The sequence below is a fragment of the Lipotes vexillifer genome, unplaced genomic scaffold, assembly GCF_000442215.2.
Source record: "Lipotes vexillifer unplaced genomic scaffold, Lipotes_vexillifer_v1.1 scaffold684, whole genome shotgun sequence".
Taxonomy (NCBI): Eukaryota; Metazoa; Chordata; class Mammalia; order Artiodactyla; family Lipotidae; genus Lipotes; species Lipotes vexillifer.
In genome coordinates this window covers 589,961-613,773 of record NW_006797362.1, presented here as the reverse complement: position 1 = coordinate 613,773, position 23,813 = coordinate 589,961, and the positions used below count along the sequence as shown (strand labels likewise).

At 35.4% G+C, this 23,813-nt stretch overlaps 1 protein-coding gene across 2 annotated transcripts in view; it reads right to left on the bottom strand.

Annotated features, from left to right (window-relative positions):
- The window catches only part of PCNX1 (pecanex 1), a 171,595-nt gene that overhangs the window by 65,449 nt on the left and 82,333 nt on the right, over positions 1–23,813 (bottom strand). Inside the window, exons 7-10 of one of the 2 annotated variants that reach the window (XM_007469296.1) lie at positions 15,418–15,508; positions 13,853–13,910; positions 11,843–12,045; positions 5,863–6,016 (exon numbers count right to left, since the gene is read on the bottom strand). In XM_007469296.1, coding sequence (XP_007469358.1) covers positions 5,863–6,016; positions 11,843–12,045; positions 13,853–13,910; positions 15,418–15,508 — 506 coding nt within the window. Of the gene's footprint in view, positions 1–5,862; positions 6,017–11,842; positions 12,061–13,852; positions 13,911–15,417; positions 15,509–23,813 lie in introns of both variants that reach the window. The other variant, XM_007469295.1, reaches the window with a different exon arrangement.

Genomic DNA, 23,813 nt, shown 5'->3' with positions numbered 1-23,813 from the left:
GGGAATCCCCATAAGGTCAACAGCTGATTTTTCAGCAGAAACTATGCAAGCCAGAAGGAAGTGGCAAGACATATTTAAAGTGATGAGAGGGAAAAACCTACAACCAAGATTACTCTACCCAGGAAGGATCTCATTCAGATTCGATTTGAGAAATTAAAACCTTTACAGGTAAGCAAAAGTTGAGAATTCAGCACCACCAAACCAGCTTTACAACAAATGCTAAAGGAACTTCTCTAGGCAGGAAACACAACAGAAGGAAAAGACATACAAAAACAAACCCAAAACAATTAAGAAAATGATAATAGGAACATACATATTGGTAATTAACTTAAATGTAAATGGATTAAATGCTCCAAACAAAGACATAGGCTGGCTGAATGGATACAAAAACAAGACCCATATATATGCTGTCTACAAGAGACTCACTTCAGACCTAGGGACACATACAGACTGAAAGTGAGGGGATGGAAAAAGATATTCCATGCAAATGGAAATCAAAACAAAGCTGGAGCAGCAATTCCCATTTCAGACAAAACAGACTTTAAAGTAAGGACTATTACAAGAGACAAAGAAGGACACTACATAATGATCAAGGGATCAATCAAAGGAGAAGATATAACAAGTGTAAATACTTAGGCACCCAACATAGGAACACCGACCGCAACACATAATGCAAATGCTAACAGCTATAAAAGGAAAAATCGACAGTAACACAATAATTGGAGGAGACTTTAACACCCCACTTTCACCAATGGCCAGATCATCAAAAATGAAAATAAATAACGAAACACAGGCTTTAAATGACACATTAAACAAGATGGACTTAATTGATATTTATAGGACATTCCATCCAAAAAAACAACAGAATACACTTTCTTCTCAAGTGCTCATGGAACATTCTCCAGGATAGACCATATCTTGGATCACAAATCAAGCCTTGGTAAATTTAAGAAAACTGAAATTATATCAAGTATCTTTTCCAACCACAATGCTATGAGACTAGATATCAATTACAGGAAAAAAACTGTAAAAAACACAAACAGGTGGAGGCTAAACAATACGGTACTAAATAACCAAGAGATCACTGAAGAAATCAAAGAGGAAATCAAAAAATACCTAGAAACAAGTGACAATGAAAACATGATGACCCCAAACCTACGGGATGCAGCAAAAGCAGTTCTAAGAGGAAAGTTTATAACAATACAATCTTACCTCAAGAAACAAGAAACATCTCAAATAAACAACCTAACCTTACACCTGAAGCAATTGGAGAAAGAACAAAAACCCCCCAAATTTAGCAGAAGGAAAGAAATCATAAAGATCAGATGACAAATAAATGGAAAAGAAATGAAGGAAACAATAGCAAAGATCAATAAAACTAAAAGCTGGTTTGTTGAAAAGATAAACAAAACTGATAAACCATTAGCCAAACTCAACAAGAAAAAAAGGCAGAAGACTCAAATCAATAGAATTTGAAATGATATAGGAGACGTAACAACTGACACTGCAGAAATACAAAGGATCATGAGAGATTACTATAACAACTATATGCCAATTAAATGGACAACATGGAAGAAATGGACAAATTCTTAGAAAAGCACAACATTCTGAGACTGAACCAGGAAGAAACAAAAAATATAAGCAGACCAATCAAAAGCACTGAAATTGAAACTGTGATTAAAAATCTTCCAACAAACAAAAGCCCAGGACCAGATGGCTTCACAGGCGAATTCTATCAAACATTTAGAGAAGAGCTAACACCTATCCTTCTCAAATTCTTCCAAAATATAGCAGGGGGAGGAACACTCCCAAACTCATTCTATGAGGCCACCATCACCCTGATACCAAAACCAGACAAAGATGTCACAAAAAAAGAAAACTACAGGCTAATATCTCTGATGAACACAGATACAAAGATCCTCAGCAAAATACTAGCAAACAGAATCCAACAGCACATTAAAAGGACCATACACCATGATCAAGTGGGGTTTTTCCAGGAATGCAAGGATTCTTCAGTATATGCGTATCAATGTGATACACCATATTAACAAATTGAAGGATAAAAACCATATGGTCATCTCAATAGATGCAGAAAAAGCTACTGACAAAATTCAACACCCATTTATGATAAAAACTCTCCAGAAAGTAGGCCTTGAGGGAACCTATCTCAATATAATAAAAGGCCATATATGACAAAACCACAGCCGACAACGTTCTCAATGTTGAAAAACTGAAACCATCTCCTCTAAGGTCAGGAACAAGACAAGGTTGCCCATTCTCACCACTATTATTCAACATAGTTTTGGAAGTCTTAGCCACAGCAATCAGAGAAGAAAAACAAATTAAAGGAATCCAAATTGGAAAAGAAGAAGTAAAAATGTCACTGTTTGCAGATGACATACTACACAAAGAAAATCCTAAAGATGCTACCAGAAAACTCCTAGAGCTAATCAATGAATTTGGTAGAGTAGCAGGATACAAAAGTAATGCACAGAAATCTCTTGCATTACTATACACTAATAATGAAAAATCTGAAAGAGAAATTAAGGAAACACTCCCATTTACCACTGCAATAAAAAGAATAAAATACCTAGGAAAAAACCGACCTAAGGAGGTAAAAGACCTGTACTCAGAAAACTATAAGACACTGATGAAAGAAAGGAAAGACGATTCAAACAGATGGAGAGATATACTATGTTCTTGGATTGGAAGAATCAACATTGTGAAAGTGACTATACTACCCAAAGCAATCTACAGATTCAAAGCAATCCCTATCAAACTACCAATGTCATTTTCACAGGACTAGTACAAAAAATTTCACAATTTATATGGAAACACAAAAGACTCTGAATAGTCGAAATAATCTTGAGAAAGAAAAATGGAGCTGGAGGAATCAGGCTCCCAGACTTCAGACTATACTACAAAGCTACAGTAATCAAGACAGTATGGTACTAGCACAAAAACAGAAATATAGATCAATGGAACAGGATAGAAAGCCCGGAGAGAAACCCACGTACATATGGTCACCTTATCTTTGATAAAGGAGGCAAGAGTATACAATGGAGAAAAGACAGCCTCTTCAGTAAGTGGTGCTGAGAAAACTGGACAGCTACATGTAAAAGAATGAAATTAGAACACTTCCTAACACCATACACAAAAATAAACTCAAAATGGATTAAAGACCTAAATGTAAGGCCAGACACCATAAAACTCTTAGAGGAAAACATAGGCAGAACACTCTATGACATAAATCACAGCAAGATCCTTTTTGACCCACCTCCTCAAGAAATGGAAATAAAAACAAAACTAAACAAATGGGACCTAATGAAACTCCAAAGCTTATGCACAGCAAAGGAAACCATAAACAAGACGAAAAGACAACCTTCAGAATGGGAGAAAATATTTGCAAACGAAGCAACTGCAAAGGATTAATCTCCAAAATATACAAGCAGCTCATGCAGCTCAGTATCAAAAAAACAAACAATCCAATCCAAAAATGGGCAGAAGACCTAAATAGACATTTCTCCAAAGAAGATATACAGATTGCCAACAAACACATGAAAAGATGCTCAACATCACTAATCATTAGAGAAATGCAAATCAAAACTACAATGAGGTTATCACCTCACACTGGTCAGAACGGCCAACATCAAAAAAATCTACAAACAATAAATGCTGGAGAGGGTGTGGAGAAAAGGGAACCCTCCTGCACTGTTGGTGGGAATGTAAATTGATACAGCCACTATGGAGAACAGTATGGAGGTTCCTTAAAAAACTAAAAATGTAACTACCATATGACCCAGCAATCCTACTACTGGGCATATACCCTGAGCAAACCATAATTCAAAAAGAGTCATGTACCACAATGTTCATTGCAGCACTATTTACAATAGCCAGGACATGAAAGCAACCTAAGTGGTCATCAACAGATGAATGGATAAAAAAGATGCGGCACATATATACAATGGAATATTACTCAGCCATAAAAAGAAACGAAATTGAGTTATTTGTAGTGAGGTGGATGGACCTAGAGTCTGTCATACAGAGTGAAGTAAGTCAGAAACAGAAAAACAAATACCATATGCTAACACATATACATGGAATGAAAAAAAAAAAAAAAAAGGTTCTGAGGAACCTAGGGGCAGGACAGGAATAATCACGCAGATGTAGAGAATGGACTTGAGGACACGGGGAGGGGGAAGCGTAAGCTGGGACGAAGTGAGAGAGTGGCATGGACATATATAGACTACCAAACGTAAAACAGATAGCTAGTGGGAAGCAGCTGCATGCCACAGGGAGATCAGCTCGGTGCTTTGCGACCACCTAGAGGGGTGGCATAGGAGGGTGGGAGGGAGACGCACGAGGGAGGGTATGTACGTATGCGTAGAGCTGATTCACTTTGTTATAAAGCAGAAACTAACACAACACTGTAAAGGAATTATACTCCAAAAAAGGTGTTAAAAAAAAGAAAAAGCAAAGGAACTGGGAAAGGAAAATATCAGAAGATGATGATGTGCCATTTTCAGAATGTGCCCAGCTGCCTGTTAGATATATAGGACTAAAGCTTACAAGAAAGGTGAAGACTGTGACATAAATCTGGACATAATTCATATACAGGGGCAACAAAGTAATAAAAGAGGATGACTTCACTGGCAAGGAATTACAAATTGAAAAGAGGGCCAAATAAAACCCTAGAGAGTTCTTGTAAATTAAGAGGTAGTCAAAAGAACAAAGAGGCATCAACAAAGGAAAATAAAGTTACTTGCAAAGTAGCATAATCATGAGGGTAGTATAAAGTAACAGATCGGCAATGAGGAAAACATAAAAATGGAAGAAAGTATTCACAGGTATTTAAATGATGCAGCACTCAACAGAGAATGAAGACTAAGAACACAGATTTGGCTATTAGAGATTATTAGCCCACAAAGACTGTAATTTCAATACTGTAACGAGGAAAAGAGTATGGATGGATCTTGAAGAAATGGAGCAGCTGACAAAGGTGGTTTACTCCAGATGTCTATAAATGGAGAGAGAAAAGAGAAAGGATAGCTGATGGTATAAACAGAACTAAACAAATAGTTTTCAGGATGGGAGAGGGTTCTGCACGTTAGTATGCGTCAGGCAAATAACGAGTACTGGCTAAGAAAGGAAACAAAACAGTCCATGTTACCAGTGCACACTGATGTGGCATGGAAAGTGAAAAATTTGGTATTTGATTCTCCCATTTATGGAAAGCTTAAAATTGATAACATTTGGTATTTTAGAACCACTATTTAAACAAAAGTAAAGGGACACTGATCTTCTGCTCTCTGTGTCCACAAAGAATGTATATGCTAGTTTTGACATTATTCTATCTACCAATGATGGATCTTAATAAATTTCACCTACATAATAGAAGACTTAAAATAAGAGAGTAGGACAGTTTCATTTTCTTTTTATTTATCAAATGAATTTCAAGAACTTGAATTCTTGGGAATTCCCTGGCGGTCCAGTGGTTAGGACCTGACACTTTCATTGCCAGGGTCTGGGTTATAACCCTGGTTGGGGAACTAAGATCCAGCAAGCCATGTGGCATAGCCATTAAAAAAGAAAAGAAAAGAAAAAGAGAGAGAGAAAAAAAGAACTCGAATTCTTATTTTTTTATTTTAATACAAAAAAAGTTTTTAGGAAGCTTCATTCACACGTCATTATTTTTTTAAGTTTATATGTCCCTTTTGTTCCTTTCCCAATCTTAACGTAAACGTCCAAGGAAAATAAATCTAAAAATTATATTCTTACTATAATTCAATGAGTGATACAAAACCTTCTGCTTTTTCACATAACTATGATGCCAAAGTCTGAAGAGAAGGGAGATGCTGGTACCTTAAGTAGTGAATATTGACAGCTGGCTATCACCAGGCAGAACTGGAAGACCCAGATATCTCTGAAGAAGCCTTGTATGAGAAGAATAGATCCCAAAAAAGCCACAAGAATAGCCAAGATGACAGCTAACACATTTTCCAGGATCTCACGATTTCTGTAGACAGAAAAATTTATGAGTAAGTATATCATCATTACAAGAAATTAATCAGAGTGCAAAAAGGGAAGACATCAATATGAAGTTCATACTATGCTTGTTAAGATTTTTTTTTAGTACTGGGTTTGAACAAGGTTTTGGATCATACTGAAAAAGTATGTTCAGTTTAGATGGAAAACTGGCACACATTCTTATGTGCAAATAAAGCATGCTACAGTGGATTGTGAAGTTCTTATTATAATACATAACACAGTTTCAATTTCTACGTTATAACTTTACTTTTCTTATCATCTGCTTCTCTATCAAGTTTGTTGCCAAATAACTGAACACCCTGAATGGCAAATAAAGGAAATATACAAAGAAACAAGTTCGAAAAACAAAATCTCAAAAGTTTCTAGAAAATTAAATTGGAAACATTTATATGACAAAGTTTGTAACCAAATTTTGATACCAAGTGGTTTCATTTCCCATGTCTAAATCATCTGAAATAATCAGAAATCTTACTAAAATTACTTAAACACAGGCTCTTACATACATTGAGAATGAAGGCAGTGACAGACCATCAATGCTGCCTCTATCCAAGTTACTGAGACAATTCTATATTTTACTAAACTGACACTGTAAAAGAAGCAGTACGATGTTCAACATACTACATACAGCAATGAAGATAATTTTTTTTAATTTATTTTATTTTTTGGCCGCACTGCACAGCATATGGGATCTTAGTTCTCCGACCAGAGATCAAACCTGCACGCCCTACACTGGAAGAGTGGAGTCTTAACCACTGGACTGCCAAGGAAGTCCCTGAAGATGACTTTTATAAACCATGCCAAAAAATAAGAATCTATCTTACTTCTTGGGGATATTTTATTCACAAAATGTTAAGTATGTGCTAAAACTCTTGATTTTAAAGAATATTTACTGCCACAGGAACATGCTCAGTACATTTGCTATACAAAGAAAGGAGGACACAAAACTGTATACGAAGATACAAGTTCTATTACTTAAGAAACATACATACACAGGTTTAAAAAGACAATATATCAATTGGTACTACTAATAATGGTTCTCTCTGGGTGGAAGGATTTGGGCTGGCCTCTGTCTTAAAATCTTTCTACATATTTAATAAAGAATTGCTTTCATAATCATAAAAAGATTTTTATTTCTTTATATTACATCAATGCCCAATTTATAATCAATTGACCTAAAAAATAAAATTCACAAACATCTCCGTACTATTTCACTTGATAGTTCTCCCAGATTAAAACAAGTTCAATAGTAATTTCAAATCAATAAATGAAACACTGGTATTTTCATTTGTTCTTATATGGCAGTTGTGGAATTCCAGATTTGCCAAATCCAATGATCCCTGTCAGCCCTGTTACACTATATTCTGTCCATGTCACTTGTCACTGAACACATGCTCTCCCTTCGGCTTTTGTTAGTTTTTAATTTTGATGAATCCAATTAATCAATGTTTTTTCATTGATCTGTTTTTGATGTCACATCTGTGCAATTTTGCCTAATCCAGGGTCACAAATCTTTTCTCCTACGTTTTGCTTTTTTCTGAAGTTTATGTTTTAGATTTCACATTTAGGCCTATGATCCACTCTGAGTTAATTTTTGTAATATGATGCAAGGTAATAATACAAATTCTTTTTCTTTTCTTCTTTTTTTTGGCATATGGAAATCCAATGTTTCTAGCACCACTTGTTGAAAAGCTTATCCTTTCTCCACTTCACTGATTTGGGATATTATTTTGGCACTATCTAGGCCTGGAATTTTCTTTATGGGAAGGTGTTTAACTACAATGCCCATTTATTTAATAGATATAGGAACATTAAGATATTGTATTTCTTTCAGAACTTTGATAATTTTTATCTCTCAAGAAATTTGTCCACTGTCAAATTTATTTACATACAGCTGCTCATAATATTTTATTATCCATTTATTACCTGTAGAATCTGTAGTGATATCCTAGCTCACATTCCTGATATTGGTAATCTGTAACTTTTTTTTTTGTCCTGATCAACCTGGCTAAAGTATATTACTTTAATTGAGCTTTTTGGTTCCCTTGATTTTTCTCTATTGTCTTCTGTGTCCTCACTGATTTCTGCTTTGTTCTTTATGATTTTCTTTCTTCTGCTGTCTTAGGCTTAATGTGATCTTCTTTTTCTAGTTTCCTAAGGGGGAAGGTGAAGTCATTGAATTGACTTTTCTTCTTATTCAGTACTATAAATTCTTCTAAGTACTGTGTTAGCAGCATCACAAAAATTCTGATTGTGTTTCACTTTTATTTAGTTCAAAATATTTTCTAATCTCCCTCTTGATTTGTCCTTTGATCCATGAGTTATTTAGATGTATTTAGCTTTCAAATATTTAGGGATTTTCCAAGGTTCTTTTGTTACTGATTTATAATTAACTCCGTGGTCAAGGAACACACTATATAGAACTCAAATCCTTCTAAATTTGATCCTTATATTATGGCCCAGAATATGGTCTATCTTGGTAAATGTTCTGTGTGCACATAGAAGAATGTGTATTCTGTGGTTATGAGTGGAGTGTTCCATAAATGTCAATCAACTTAGGTCGGCTGACAATTATATCTTTGCTGATTTTCTACATACTTGTTCTATCAATTATTGAGAGAGGTGTGTTGAATTCAACTATAATTGTGAATTTATCCATTTCTCCTATTTCTATCAGCTTTTCCTTCAAAGCACTGTTTGAGATGTAGAAACATTTAGGATGGTTAAATCCTATGCATTAATTGACCATTTATCATTATAAAATGACCTCCTTTTACCTTGGTAATATTCTTTGCTTTGAAATCTACTTTGTCTGACATTAATTCAGCCACTCTAGCTTTACTGTGATTAGTGTTAGCATGGTATATCTTTTCTGTTTTTATATTTAAAGTGCATTTCTTGTAGGCAGCAAAGAATTGAGTCTTGCTTTTTTTTCTCCAATTTGACAATTTCTGACTTTGCCAACTATCATACTGCCATTTATCTTCTGTCAATCTGGTTTTGATCTCTTTCCTTTTCTGCCTTATTTTAGATTAAGAGAGTAATTTTTATGAATCTATTTTATCTCCTTTATTTTTTTAACTTACTAGTTATAACTCTTTCTTTTGTTACTTTAGTAGTTGCTTTAGTATACATTTTATGACAGTCTACTTCAAGTGACATAGTATAAGTATACATACAGTATAAGCAACTTATATTTAATTCATATACAGTATAGTAGTATACTCTTATATGTCCCTTGCTGTCGTTTATGCTATTACTGTCATGAATTTTACTTTTACTTATCTTATAAATCACACATCATCATTATTTTTTTTTTTTTTTTTAACTTGATCAGACTTGCAGAAATCTTTGAGTAATGAAGTTTGGTTATAAAGCAGAGAGATTGAAGGCAGGAAGGTCAGCTAAAGGGCTTATTGCAGTGGTTTGGATGAGGGGTGATGAGAACTAGAAGTAGGACAAAGAAAAGAAGCAGAGAAGAGGCACAGATTTGATATTTAGAAGGTCAACCGCATGTGTAAAGTTTTTTTGTTTTTGTTTTTGTTTTGCCGTATGCGGGCATCTCACTGTTGTGGCCTCTCCCGTTGCGGAGCACAGGCTCCGGACGTGCAGGCTCAGCGGCCATGGCTCACGGGCCCAGCTGCTCCACGGCACGTGGGTTCTTCCTGGACCAGGGCACGAACCCATGTCCCCTGCCATCGGCAGGCGGACTCTCAACCACTGTGCCACCAGGGAAGTCCCGTTATTATTTTTGTTTAAACATCCAATTATGTCTCAAAGAGATTTAATTAGTAAGAAAAATTTTTATGTATTTATTCATGTAGTTACTTACCATTTACAGTCATCCTTTATTTCTTTGGTAGGTCCATATTTCCAGTTGGTATTATTATCCTTCTGCTTGAAAGACATCCTGTAATATATTTTGTAGTGTGGGTCTGCTTGAAAAAAATTCTTTCAGTTTTTCCTAGTCCAAAAATGTCTTTATTTCATCTTGGTTTTTGCAGTTTTGTTGGCTACAGAATTCCAGGTTGAGTTTTTTTCTCCTTTCAATACTTTAAAAATGCTGCTCCATCATCTCCTCATTTGTATTTTTTCCAACAATAAATCTGATGTCTTCTTTATTCTTGTTCCTCTGTACAAACTACATCTTTTTTTCTCTTGCCGCTTTTAAGATTTTGTCACTGGTTTTGAGCAATTATGTGCCTTGGTATATAGTTTTTTTCGTGTTTCTTGTACTTGAGGTTCATGGAGCTTCTTCAATGTGTACATTTGTAGTTTTCATCAAATTTAGAAAGTTTTCCACCATTACTTCCTCAAAATTTTTTCTCTCTTCCTGTCTCCCTTGGTTTACTTTCACTTTGTATATTCTTTTCATGGGGGGATGGGAGTAGGAGAATGATTCTTTTTTCTCTGTTTCATTTTCAATAGTTTCTACTGCCATGCTGTCAGCTTCACTTATATTTTCTTCTGCAATGTCTAATCTACCATTAATCTCATCCATTGTATTTTTCATCTCAGACACTTTAGTTTTCATCTCTAAGTGTGACTTGGGTCTTTTTTTTTCATATCTTCCATATCTCTACTTAATTTTTATTAACACGTGAAGTACACTTATAACTGTTTAATGTCTTTGCTAATTCTACTATCCGTGACAGTTACAGGTTGGTTTCCTTACTTCCCTCATTATAAATCACATTTTGTCATTTCTTTGTATGCCTGGTAGTCTCCGACTGGATGCCAGATATTGTGAATCTTAACTTTTTATGTGGTGAGAATTTCTGGATTTCTATAAATCTTGTTGAGCTTTGTTATGCTACTTGGGAACAGTTTGATCCTTATGACTTGCTAGGTGGGTCTGGAGCAGTGCTCATGCTAGGGCTAATTACTCCCCACTTCTAAGGCAAGACTTTCCTGAGTACCCTACACAATGCATCATAAAGTATTAATTATTATGGTGGGTGGGGATAGGCACTATCCCCAGCCCTGTGTGCCAGGCACTGTCCCTCTGTTTCTTTCACATCATTCTGACCCTGGCTTCCTCATATATATTCTCTTACCAATACCCTGATGAACAGTTGAGGAGACCCACTAAAAGTCTCTGAGGTTCTCTCTCTCAGCAGCAATCCTCTCTCTGATGTTCTACCCTACAGACTTGAGCTGCTCTAGTCTCCCTGGACTCTGAGCTCCATCTCCTCAACTCAGGAAGTCTGCTGGACTCTACTTAAGCACCACAGCCTGGGGACTCTCTTAAGGCAGTAAGGTGGGCTCACATAACTTGCTTCCCATTTCTCAGGAATCACGGTCCTTTTCTGTCTTACTTCCAGTGTCTTGAAAACCACTGTTTCATGCATTTTATCTGTTTTTCATTGTTTCAGGTAGAAGAGTAAACCCAGTCTTTGTTACTCCATGTCAACTAGAAGCAGCAGTTGGTCACCAAGTTCATAATTGACTAATACTGTTTACTATTATACCTTTTACAGTTAGAGTCATATTACGTATAACCTTATGGTCATTAACACCTCAAATTCTCTGGCTTTTAAGTACAGTTGCATGATTCTTAAATGATAAAAACATTTTTTTAAATAAACATATTAAAATTGCCACAAAAAAAGCTTTTAATGGATTCAGGAGAGTCAATGTTTGGGAGCCTTACTAACTTAAATTTTATCTCAAGAGAACCAAAATAGAAAACACCTTCCAACATGGAAACCAAGTCAAATACTCAATGGGTAATTTAATACATTTCAATTTAAAAACAAAATCTGCATATATCTTTAATATCACACTATATTCTCACCTATCAAACAGGGCCAAAAGTGTGAGTCTGTCAAAGTTAATGCCGATCCACAGCTGGGGCAGGATCCAAAAGCGATAATAGTGTTTAACTTTTTGGGCAGCTTCTTCTGTTGGACCATAAGTAGCTGCCAAATCAGGGCTTAGGTCAATGTCTTGTTGCTCCAACAAATCTGTATCGATGGTCAATAGTCTGTTCAATCGAATCTGTGGAAGAGAGAGCTACAAGAAAATCGGCATTGAAAGGCTTAAAATATCTTTAATCAAGTCATGCTTCAAGGGCTATGCAATCAGCTTGCAAATTATCTAAACCTCCTTAATTCTCTACACTAGTCCACTCTTGTGGATATTTTATGATTGTTAGAAACTACAGAAGGTGACAAAAGGAAGTGAACTACAACAAAGGCCTTTTGGAAAGATTTTACTAGGAAGTATTTGAAATTTTAGTATTTTATGATTGTATAGCTAGTCAATCCATTAAAATCACCAACAGGGAATCATTAGTGGCTTCCCTTCTCCCTACCCCTTCTCTTCTCTCATTAAGCTATGAACCTCACTACTGTGTCAAATCTAAGCTCCTCTGCACTGGATTCAATGCCTTCAAATCTCAATTCTTCGTACAGTCTCTTATCACTGTTACTGCTGTTTTCAAATGCCTCCCACACTCCTTTATTCTTGTTTTGGCAGGCTGCTCATCTGAGGCTATACAGGATATTACCACATTACATTTGTTTCAGCTTCAACTCATCCATTCACCAGTTTCCCCTTCCTCTGAAAGAATCCAAAGCTTACTGCATTTAGCATAGCACTAGCCAGCATTTTGCTGTCTCAAGGCTCTCATACCATTTAACAGTGGAAAATACTATGCGATTTTATATAAAGGACTTGGGCAAACATAGATTTTGGTATCTGCACAGGGTCCTGGAACCAATCCCCTGCAGACACCAAGGGATCACTGTAATCATTTCCCCATTTCTGCTTTCCTGTGGAGTTTCCAGGAATACACTGCAGCAGAAGAGTAGGGACAGTCTTTATTTTTCCTACACAGGGGTGGGGTATAGTCAAGAAAATATGTTTCTTATATATAACAGCCATTTCTGTCTCTAAGCATTGACAAATATCTCCCCAAACACTTTTTTTCCCTTATCCTCTATGCCAGGGTTTCTCAATCTTGGCACTACAGGTACTTTCAAGCCAGATAATTCTTTGGGTGGGGGCTACACTTTCCACTGCAGAATGTTTTACAGCATCCCTGGCTTCCACCCACTTGATACCTACAGCATCCCCCTGGTTGTAACAAGCAAAAATATTTCCAGACATTGCCAAATGTTGAAAACTATTGTTCTGTGCCAATTCACATCTATGGTTTTAAAACCCTCCTCACAACTCATCATCTTCAGGAAGCCGCTAATAATTAATCTCTTTGGCACTAAATTTATCTACACGTACCTCGTATCTCTTAAATATTGCTTATAAGGATTTCAACTGCTTTATCTTTTCTAACCTCGATATATATATTTTGATATACATCACACAAAGGCAGTGTTACCTTTTTAAAATATACCCACTGCTTCTCATAGGGCATTTTTTTATACAGTGATAACATCACTAAGCACACACACTGGTATATGAATAACTAATAGTTAACCAACAGTTAGTAGATAAGTACCAAATCAGTTAGCTATGTACCAAAATCATAATGTTCAAAATGAAGTTTTAAAATGGCACAGTTAAAAACGGCACAACCAGATTATGACACTGGTGAGTAAACAGACCTCTATGTACCCTCAAAAGTGTAATTACTGATTCATAAATAGCTAATTAAACATCACGGTGCTTTACGCTTGTTTGTTTCTTAACAAAGGACTTATGAGAAGAGATCCACTACGGGACAGCAAAGGTGATTTTGCCAGTTTTCAACAAAACTGATATTTTGTAACCTCACCAATTTTCGGATTTGTATAGCTACTTAATCTGAAAATACAGCATTTTATAAAAATAAAGGAAAACCTACCACATCATGTGGATAAAATCGAACTGAGGTAGAACTGGATACATGTGAATCCGTGTCACTAAAGAAAAATGAAGAAGACTTTAGGGAATAAACAGCTTGTCAAGTAGTAGAAAGAAAAATAAGTCTATTAACAATTACATGATACTTACACTGTCTACTTTTCCATGTAAAGTTCAAAGTGCAAAATCGAATTTTCCTAGAGTTGTGATTAGGAGCATAGCCTCTGGGTCAAAGTATCTATATTCAAATCTCCTCAACAACTGAATGAGATCTTGGACAAGTTATCTAACCTTTTTATACCTCAGTTTCCTCATTGGTAACATAGGATAAAAGTACCTCTATCACAGAGTTCTTGTGAAAATTGTTTAAGAAAGCAATTAACATATTGCCAGGAGCCATAATAAATTTAACCTATGATATAATAGTCTAGAACGTGACAATTCAGTTTCCACAGTTCAGTCAAATTTAGATTTCAAAACTTAAGACCTTACCACATTTATGGTGTAAGGAATTGTTCTTATCTTGAACTATATTAAACATAATAAAGTGTTCCCATTGCTCCATCCTCCTATTGCTTCCACTGCTACAAAATCATCTAAACACTCCAATCATTTTTGAGGGGGTGAATTCTGAAACTGGACTAAAGGAGCTTTATTAAAGAGTACAGTTTCTGAAATGTTCTATCTTTTAAGCATGCTAAGCTAAGTGATCACAAGACCCTATTGCTTTAAAGAGACCCTCAAAACTGAAAAAACTGCCCATAGACATGTAACATATAAATAGGCGTGTCCCACTATTAAATGGAAGTCCTAAAATAAGAATCAAATGACTCTTGTGGAAAAAAAGTGAGCTAATCAATCAACAATGAATTTCAATGCAGCAATTTGAATAGATGAGTAAGATTAAAATTTCAGAAAAAAATTTAACACATTCTAAACTATAATTGATTATGTTATACGATCAAGATTTCTATTTCTTATTTGCTTTCCTCCTAACTTCTGTTATCTTACATAATTCCTTCCTGAGGGAAGGAGAGAAAAGAAACTAAATGTAACATATGACCCATATTTTAAGAAATTCCTCCTTCTTACAGCTGTTAAACACATTTTAAAACAAAATGAAAGATAATCATTTAAAAAGACACTTGACCAAAACCCTCACACAGAAATAAAAATTTGAAATTACACAAAGAAAGAGAATTGATGGGTTTGAACTTAGCTGTATAAAATATTTTTCTAATAAGTTTTTTCCATCATGCAATATATATACATAGTTAAATTTGAAATTGCGGGAAACCACTGTCCCATGGTAAGATCTACAGGAAATTTTTACTTAATTTTTTTTAAAATACATAATAGCTTTTGTTTTAAGAATAACAGCTTTCTTTTTTTCCACAGCAAAAAATTCTACTTTAATTCTTTGGCGACAAATGCATAATGACAATTTATTTAAGCCAATATAAACAAATGTTTTCAAAATAACTTTTCTATCTCAACGCTTACAAACTTTAAAAACGGCAAACATATGCAAGTACATACACTCTCCTAATATGACTTCACACATACCAGATATTGGATGCTCTTCTTGCTGCTGGTTCAAAATTCACAAGTGACATATCACAGCCACCAGTCTCATAAAGCGTAGAAGAGAACTTACCTAGCAAATAAATGATTTTTTTAAAAAAGCCATTAGAATACTCAGAAATTTTCCTTCATGAAACACTAATTTTAAGCTTGTTACAATCTAAGAAAATGTACTATAACCTTCTTTTTCCAAAATATTTAAAAAACAATGATCTACATGTAATTCAGCATGATGTGAATTGAAAAGGAATGCTAAACAGTGGGGCAAAATGTCAACATACATAATCAGGTGTTAAAAGTGATTCAAGTCAGCTTCGTAACAGCAGTCTCCTTCTCTTTCCTCCTCCCAGCACATTCTCAATTTAAATTATAATACAAACAAACTGAATGTTGTTTAAAGGTCACCTGACCACTACTTACAAGTGGTGAGTAGCCATTTGGAGGGCTGCTTAAGTTTTAAGATAGCTCAAACTGCAAGACAACAAATTTATGTGATTACCTTCAGAGTTTTTTGGTTTTGTTTTACTTTTAAGAAGAAATGAAAAGTATCAAAATGGATCTAAGGAAGTTCAATGAATGAAGTATAATAATGTTGGTGACAAACTACAGTATTCAATGAATATCAGTAGTTGTATGATTCTACAAGAACTCTATGAAAGAATTTAGGAACACCATTTTCTGTAGCCAAGTATCTACAGAACTGATAAAAGCCTTAGAAATTTTATTGGTTGCAAAGAATACAGGTTTGAAAAAAAAAGCTCTCTTAAAATGAACTGTATAACGTAAAATGATTTCTGATAATGGAATTTTAGAAACCTGAATACTGTCTGAAATGCATGCTGTACTTTGAAGATCTATGGTAAGCCATATCAATGGTGGGTAGGGAGCATAAATAAATGAATATAAATTTCTAGCAGGACAATAAGATGAGGTATATAACTGCAACTGTTTGGATCTAGTCCAGACTGCCTTTTGAGTATTTATGAGGTTTTTGTTTTACTAGCTAGAACTACTGAGGTTATAAATATGAGAAATCTAAAGGGCAATTTCAACTTAATGACAAGGCTAAAAGATTGCTTTTCCATGACTACAGTGAAAACAGTATACAGTAAGAATGTTTATTTAAGTGAAATCCTTGAAAAATGACAATAAAAGGCCCCCGTAATATTCTAATATAACCAAGGGTTCACAGAACATTTCAACAATTACTTCTTTCGTCAAAAGGACTAGAATCAGAAAAAGTACTTTATTAAACAGGATTATTTGAGTACTTCCTATGAGTCATAATATTTTATCCTATTATGGTGTTTTCTGTAGTAGCAGTTTTTTTGGTCAAAATGCTCCTGAGATAAATTAGGGGAAAAGGCACTCTATGAAATGCTCAGCTCATTTGCTGTTTTTCCAAGAAGGATTACTGAGCATGTAGATTATCTAAAACTCCGCTTTTAACACCCCTGTCTTCTAGCCATGAGTTACTCACTCTTCGCACCTCTAACAGAAACCAGAGCACGGAACTAAAATGAAATGATAGAGTTTTTTGAAGTGACAGGGTGGGTTGCAGAAATTGTTAGTAAAGAAACAAGTTAAAAACTGCCTTGATTGAGTTAAAAATTATTTTTAAATTGTAACTTTTTATGCTGTGCTCTTTCCTTACTTATTAGCATGGATAATCAGAGATGGACAGTGCTAAAATTAGATTAGCAGAAAAAAAGAAACACCTGATCAAAATCACAGATTGCATAAATGCAGAAGAATTATAAAACCATATTAAATGACTAAATCAGAGTAACAGAGCTGGGCGGGCTTGTATGAAATCCAGTAAGAATGGAATGCATAAATATTTGTGTTTATCTCACATAATTTGTGTGTAGTTTTGAAATAAGCTAATTCTATATTCAGTAGAATTTAAATTATTGGAGTATATTCTGAGTATTTAAGCATTCCATGGGATTTTTAGTAATATAAGTCCTGTTCTTGGGATATTAAAAATAATAAATATTTATATGCAACTGAAATCAACTAAAATATTACTCTTTGTAATTTTCAAATGAAACAGTAAAAGATGATTCAGTCATTACTGCAACTATGTTGTCTTTTATGTATAGATGCCTAGTATGAAACTTATATAGAAATGGGTGCATTTTAAATAAAAATAAAACACCCCCTGCCAAAAGCTTTTCAGAAAGAAAGCTGGAAAAACTGAGTAGTTTTATTACTACATAAATCTACAACTACAACTACAAATCTAGAACTCTGAATGCATACAAACCACTGAGTAACAAGGAATAAAATTTAAAAATTTAAACAAGGCATAAAACATGTCTAAGAAAAGGGCAGTTATAATTACAACAAATGTGCATGACTTCAACAGTGCTTTTTTTTTTTCCCTAAGAAGCGTCTGTCTACCTACTAACTTTACAAACATGTCAGGTTCATAAAAACATACATGGCATATGTCAGAACAAGCTAACTTTGTATTAAGGCTTCATGGTGTAGTCCCAACTTAACTCAACCAAAAGAATAGATTCTATGTCCCTCTTACATCTTTGGGCTTGGAAGCTGACAGCACTTCAGAAGTAACAGATTTTATTCAGAAGATAATTCAGAAAAAAAAATTACACTAAAAAGTGTTTAGCTTAAGGTTTCAGAGAAAAACTTAGTAACATTTTAATATATGAATATAATAATCTACTAAAGACATCTTCAAAAATAACCAAAACAGAAATAAGTACATATTGCTATTGGTTTATAAAAATTAATAATACCTTAAATTTGTACAAATCTTCTTAGCAAACCTAACAACTTGACATATACCTCATTTGAGATTAAAACCATAATCACAGTTAACCTTTCTGAACTAATAAGTAAATGTGCCCTTATTAATAACCCTATTTTAATAAGTATTCTGTATTTAGAAAAATACTTCCATTTAAATATTATTTCTAATGAACATTAACTGGGAAGAAAGTAGAACATCAATGAAATATGTCCTCCTCACATGCATTATGATTATAAACTATCTCCTCATAATTCAACTCCCAGGTCATAACTAATTATATCTAACAGTATGGCTCTGTCATGATTTTAAAAGAAAAACATTAATTTCTGACAAAGAAGATTAGAGGCTGGATTTTCAGACTTAATAATGACATTGGCCATGATATAGCACCTCTAAGATAAAGAAAAGTTAAGGCACCTGGTATTTCTGTTTCAAATATTCAATAATGACTGCTATTGTCTTCAAAAATTCAATTTAATTACACAAAACCCTATTCTTCTTGAGGTGGGAGAATTTCCAGTAACCACAGGTCAATACGTAAGTGATGAACAAGAAGATAAGTAAAACTGAATACTGATTTAAGGAACAAGGACACTTGAAGCATTTCCCTGAAGCCACAAATTCAAAATAAACACTGGGGACTTCCCTGGTGGTGCAGTGGTTAAGAATCCGCCTGCCAACGCAGGGGACATGGGTTCGAGCCCTGGTCTGGGAAGATCCCACATGCCCTGCAGCAACTAAGCCCGTGCGCCACAACTACTGAGCCTGCGCTCTAGAGCCCGCGAGCCACAACTACTGAAGCCTGTGCGCCACAACTACTGAAGCCCGCGCACCTAGAGCCTGTGCTCTGCAACAAAGAAGCCACCACAATGAGAAGTCCGCGCACCACAGCGAAGAGTAGCCCCGCTCACCGCAACTACAGAAAGCCCGTGCGCAGCAACGAAGACCCAACGCAGCCAAAAATAAATAAATTAAATAAATAAATTAAAAAACAAAAAACCAAAATAAACACTGGCAAAACACTGGTAAGACACAGAAATTAATGAGATTCTCTAATTAGTCCTATCAATAAAAATCCTCACCACGTAGCACAAAGTTCAGTTAATATTGTGAGAAACCCTTAATGCATTCTTAATGTCACTCTCATTTCACTTATTTATCTTAGAAAGAGGTGGTTCCCAGAAGGACAAATCATCCGTAGGGTTCTTCCAATCTTCCTAGCACCAACGACAAAGAAGGCCTCTTACATTTCTTGGACGATTTCCTTCTGTAGATCCCCACCCTACAGCCCCATTCATTCTGCATTCTCCAAGCCTAAGCCTGATACACTGCTTGACTTCTCACTTTTCTAGCATTATTCTTAGCGCAAGGAAGGCCTACAAGAGCAAAGAGAGAGAGAGACAAGGGAGGCAGCTTTACAAAGTGTTTTTAGAAGACAACTGGGGGACTATACACATCTCTATGACGAACTTGAGTACTCTACAAAAAGTGTCTTTTTCTGGTGGTGATGAGTATTGTGCTCACAATGCCATTCCAATGAATACATGACACTTCTAAGAGAGAAGGCCTTGACAAGTTCCAATTTCATGGATAGCACCCCCCTTATTATGAGTGGTGCCTGCGAGTCTCTGAGGAAACATGAGTTTTCACCCAGACAGAAATGACTCATTTTACTGCTGCTTACAGGTTTATGGACCTATTTCTCCCTAGACCAGGGATCAGCAAACTCTTTCTGTAAAGGGACAGATAAATAGATATTTTAGGCTTTGTGGGCCAGATGGTCTCTGTTGCAACAGTTCGAGTTCTACCATTGTAGCGTGAAAGCAGCCACAGAAAACACATAAAATAAATATTTACTTTATTCACAAAACAAGCGTCAAGCTGGATATAGTCACCAGGCCATAGTTTGCCAATCCCTGTCCTAGACCAAAAGCCTTACTCTTATAAAATATCTTTAATTCTTGTGCTGAATGGAAATCAAGTCACTATGTTGCTCCTGTTCAATACTGACAACCAGCCCTTCTTCCTAGAACGTGCAATGCTGTGCTAGGTTTTTAAAACAGGAGAAGAATAAGAAAAAGGGTGGAAATGAGAAGAAAGAGGTTGGTTTAGAAGAGAGCTTTTGAGTACTGGTAAGAAAAGACAGATAAACTCTATTGCTTGGTAACAGTGAAAGAGATTCATATACTGATATATTTTACTGCCATGGTCACTGTTCGCTAGTTCTGACTTAACACAACATGTCAGTTCAATAAGTGGAATCCCCAGATCCCCAGATCAGGTGAACCTTCCAGAAGTCAATGTACAAGTTCATATTCTGATATAATTTCATCATCTCACATCTCCTTCAAAAGGGCAAGTCCTCCTCATCTTGGTAAAATAATCCATAACAATGACATTGATGACATTACAAATGATTAGATAAATAAACAAAAAAAGTCACAGAATGGGAGAAGACATTTGTAATTTTTATCTGACACATTAGTTGTATCTAAAATATCAAAAGAACTCTTAAATGTCAATAATAAGACAAACAGCTTGATTTTAAAACTGAGTAAAAGATTTGGACACACTTCACAGAAGATATAAAATATGTATAGTCAATAAACACACCAAAGCATCCTCATCATCCCTGCTCACAGGAGAAATGTAGATTTAAGCCACAATGAGATATCATTATACACTCATTAGGGCTAACATTTAAAAGGCCCAAAATAGCAAATGTCAGCGAGAATGGGAACAAATGGAACTCATACATGCTGGTGGGAATATAAAATTACTTTTGAAAACCTTTTAGACATTTTATTCACAAGAGCTAACACCTGGAAACAACACAAACTTGTCCATTGACAGACGAATGAATATAAAACATATAGTAAGCTCATAGAATGAATACACAGCAACAAGGAACATACCGCTAACAACATAATGAATCTCAGAAGCACCATGCTAAGTGCAAAACTAAACACAAAAGGTGACATATTGTGTGACTGCATTTATATGAACTTCTAGGAGAGGAAAAACATAATGACATAGAGCACACAGTGGATGCCTGTGGCCAGGAGCAGAGGAGGCACGGACTGCAACGGGGGCACAATCTTTTGAAGATAATGAAAATGTTCTGTATCTTGACTGTGGGATTTCACAGGCGTGCACATCTGTTAAAACTCACCAAATTGTACATGTCAAATGAACACAATTTATCATGCCAAAATTATATGTCAACAAAGTTGATTTAAAAACAAACAAGAAAAAAAAGACTAGTCAGGTAAAAGACCAAGTAGATGGATGAACATGAGACAGCATGTAGTCAGTGAAATTCCCACAAGTTACTAATCAAGGTTCTGGAGAATGAGTGACATCTGTTGTTTTGTTTTTGTGTTTCATTTTAAAAATAAGACGCATCGAAAGATTCAAAAGCAGTATATAAAACGAAGAAAGTTCCCCACTCCCCACAGAAAGCCACTGCCAAGAGCAGTTTCTGTGTTCTTCTGAACAATTTTTATCTACATTTTGTCCCAAAACAAATGGATCATTCTCTTCATACACACTTTCTAAAACTTACTTCTTTTGCTTACTAACAGCTTACCTTTTCATGTCGATAACACATATATATCAAGTTCTGAACATGACAGTTATGTTCATGAACAATACATCAGGGGTTCTCTAGTAACAGAGACATTTAGACTGTTTACAGTTTTCCAAATTACAAGCAATGCTACAATGAATATCCACGTACATATACCTTTGCATTTTTGTGAAACTTGTGGATTAAAATATATCGGCATTTTTGGTCTATTGTTCTAAACCTCCCTCCAAAAATCTTCAATCTTGTAGTGGACTATTTCACCAGACCCTTTCCAACAATGGACATCACTACACATTCAGTAGATGAAAAATATCATAATCCTATTTTTAATTTGCAATTTTAAAAATTATGAGCAAAGTTGAGCTGTTTGCCCATAATTGCAAGCTACTTGTAACTCTCAACTTTTCTAGTAGGTCATTGATCTTAATCTTACTGATCTGAAGTGTTTATTGTCTTATTGTGGCAAAGACTGATGACTGGCCTCCAGTATGCACCTTGTCCTTATCCCTTTTAAAAATAGGACCTTCCCCTTGCTGAATTTCAGCTGAACCTATGTCTATCTACTTAGAGATCTCTCCCAGCCTCTCCTGAAGCTAGAAGTTGCCACGTGACTATGTATGAGCCCATGGAAGGCAGGAGAAAGTGACAGGCACATTTCCCAAGTCACAGTCTGAAAGATAAAGGCTAGCTGTCCTTGACCTTTTTTTAGCACCACCCTCCCCACTGCCCTCCTGTCTGGGGGGAAATGTCAACAACTGGAGCAGTCACTGTGGACCAAGCAGGGAAGCCATATGTGGAAGATAAAAGAACCAACCCATCTGCTAGGGACAGCTCCCAACAGACTGTTATGAGAGAGATGTAAACTTCTCTCTAATTTCAGTCACTGATGGGGGATGAGGGAGGGCAGGTCTCTCCATTAAAGACTCTACCTATATTCTAACTAATGCACATACTAAACAAATTTAATTTAGAATCTTAAGAACGTTAATGTTAGAAAGCAGTTAATCTAGTGCTTCAATGAATTCTTTACAACACAGACTGGCAAGAGACAAATCAGATATCTCAGCCAGTCTCTGTTACCTTCTGTAAAATTCCTAGAGTAGTTCAAGCATCCCAAACTTTTAAAAATAATATGCCGGTCGTCTTTCCACAGTAACAATGATACACTTCTGAGCATTCCCAGGAAATGACGGTTAGAGTAGATAAAATTTATCTAGGTTTATTTTTAATTTTAATATTTGTGGGGATAAAACAGACACTCTCAACCCCTGCCAGATAAAGTGTAAACAAGCTTTCCATAAAGCAATTAAGAGTATACATCAAAGTCTCAATAATGTTTATTTCCCCTTGACGGATAATTCCATTTCACTGTATTTGTCCTAAGGACATAATCACAGCTGTACAGAAAGGGCTGTGCAAAGGACATTCAGCAGAGTGTTTATTAAAATAGAAAATATCAGGAATCATCTTGAAGACTAACAATGGGGTTAGTTAACTGGTTAAATAAATTGCAATAAATAATAATGTTAACAATAATAGTGATGATTATTTATGTAATTTACTATTGCCAGGCACTGTTCTAATTGCTTTCAATATTTTAATAGGTATAATCCTCACCACAAATCTATGAAGTATTATTACTATCCCCCCCTTTGATACATGAGGAAACTGAGGCACAGGGAGAGAAAATAACTTGTCCAAGGTCACACAGCTAGGAAAGTGGTAGAGCTCGCATTTGAGGCCAGGAAGTTTAACTCTAGAGTTCACTATTCTACACTACCTTTCATGTAGCTCTCAGTGATAAAATATTACGCAGTCTCTTAAGAACAAGTTAAAAAACAACATGAATAAATGTTCAAATGTGCTAAAACAGCAAGAAGCAAAACTCATACCATGACATAAAAGTCATACAACATCATCCCAGTTCTGTGTTAGAAAAGCATATACATGTATGCATTAAAAAAGAAAGGAGAGGGCTTCCCTGGTGGCGCAGTGCTTGACAGTCCGCCT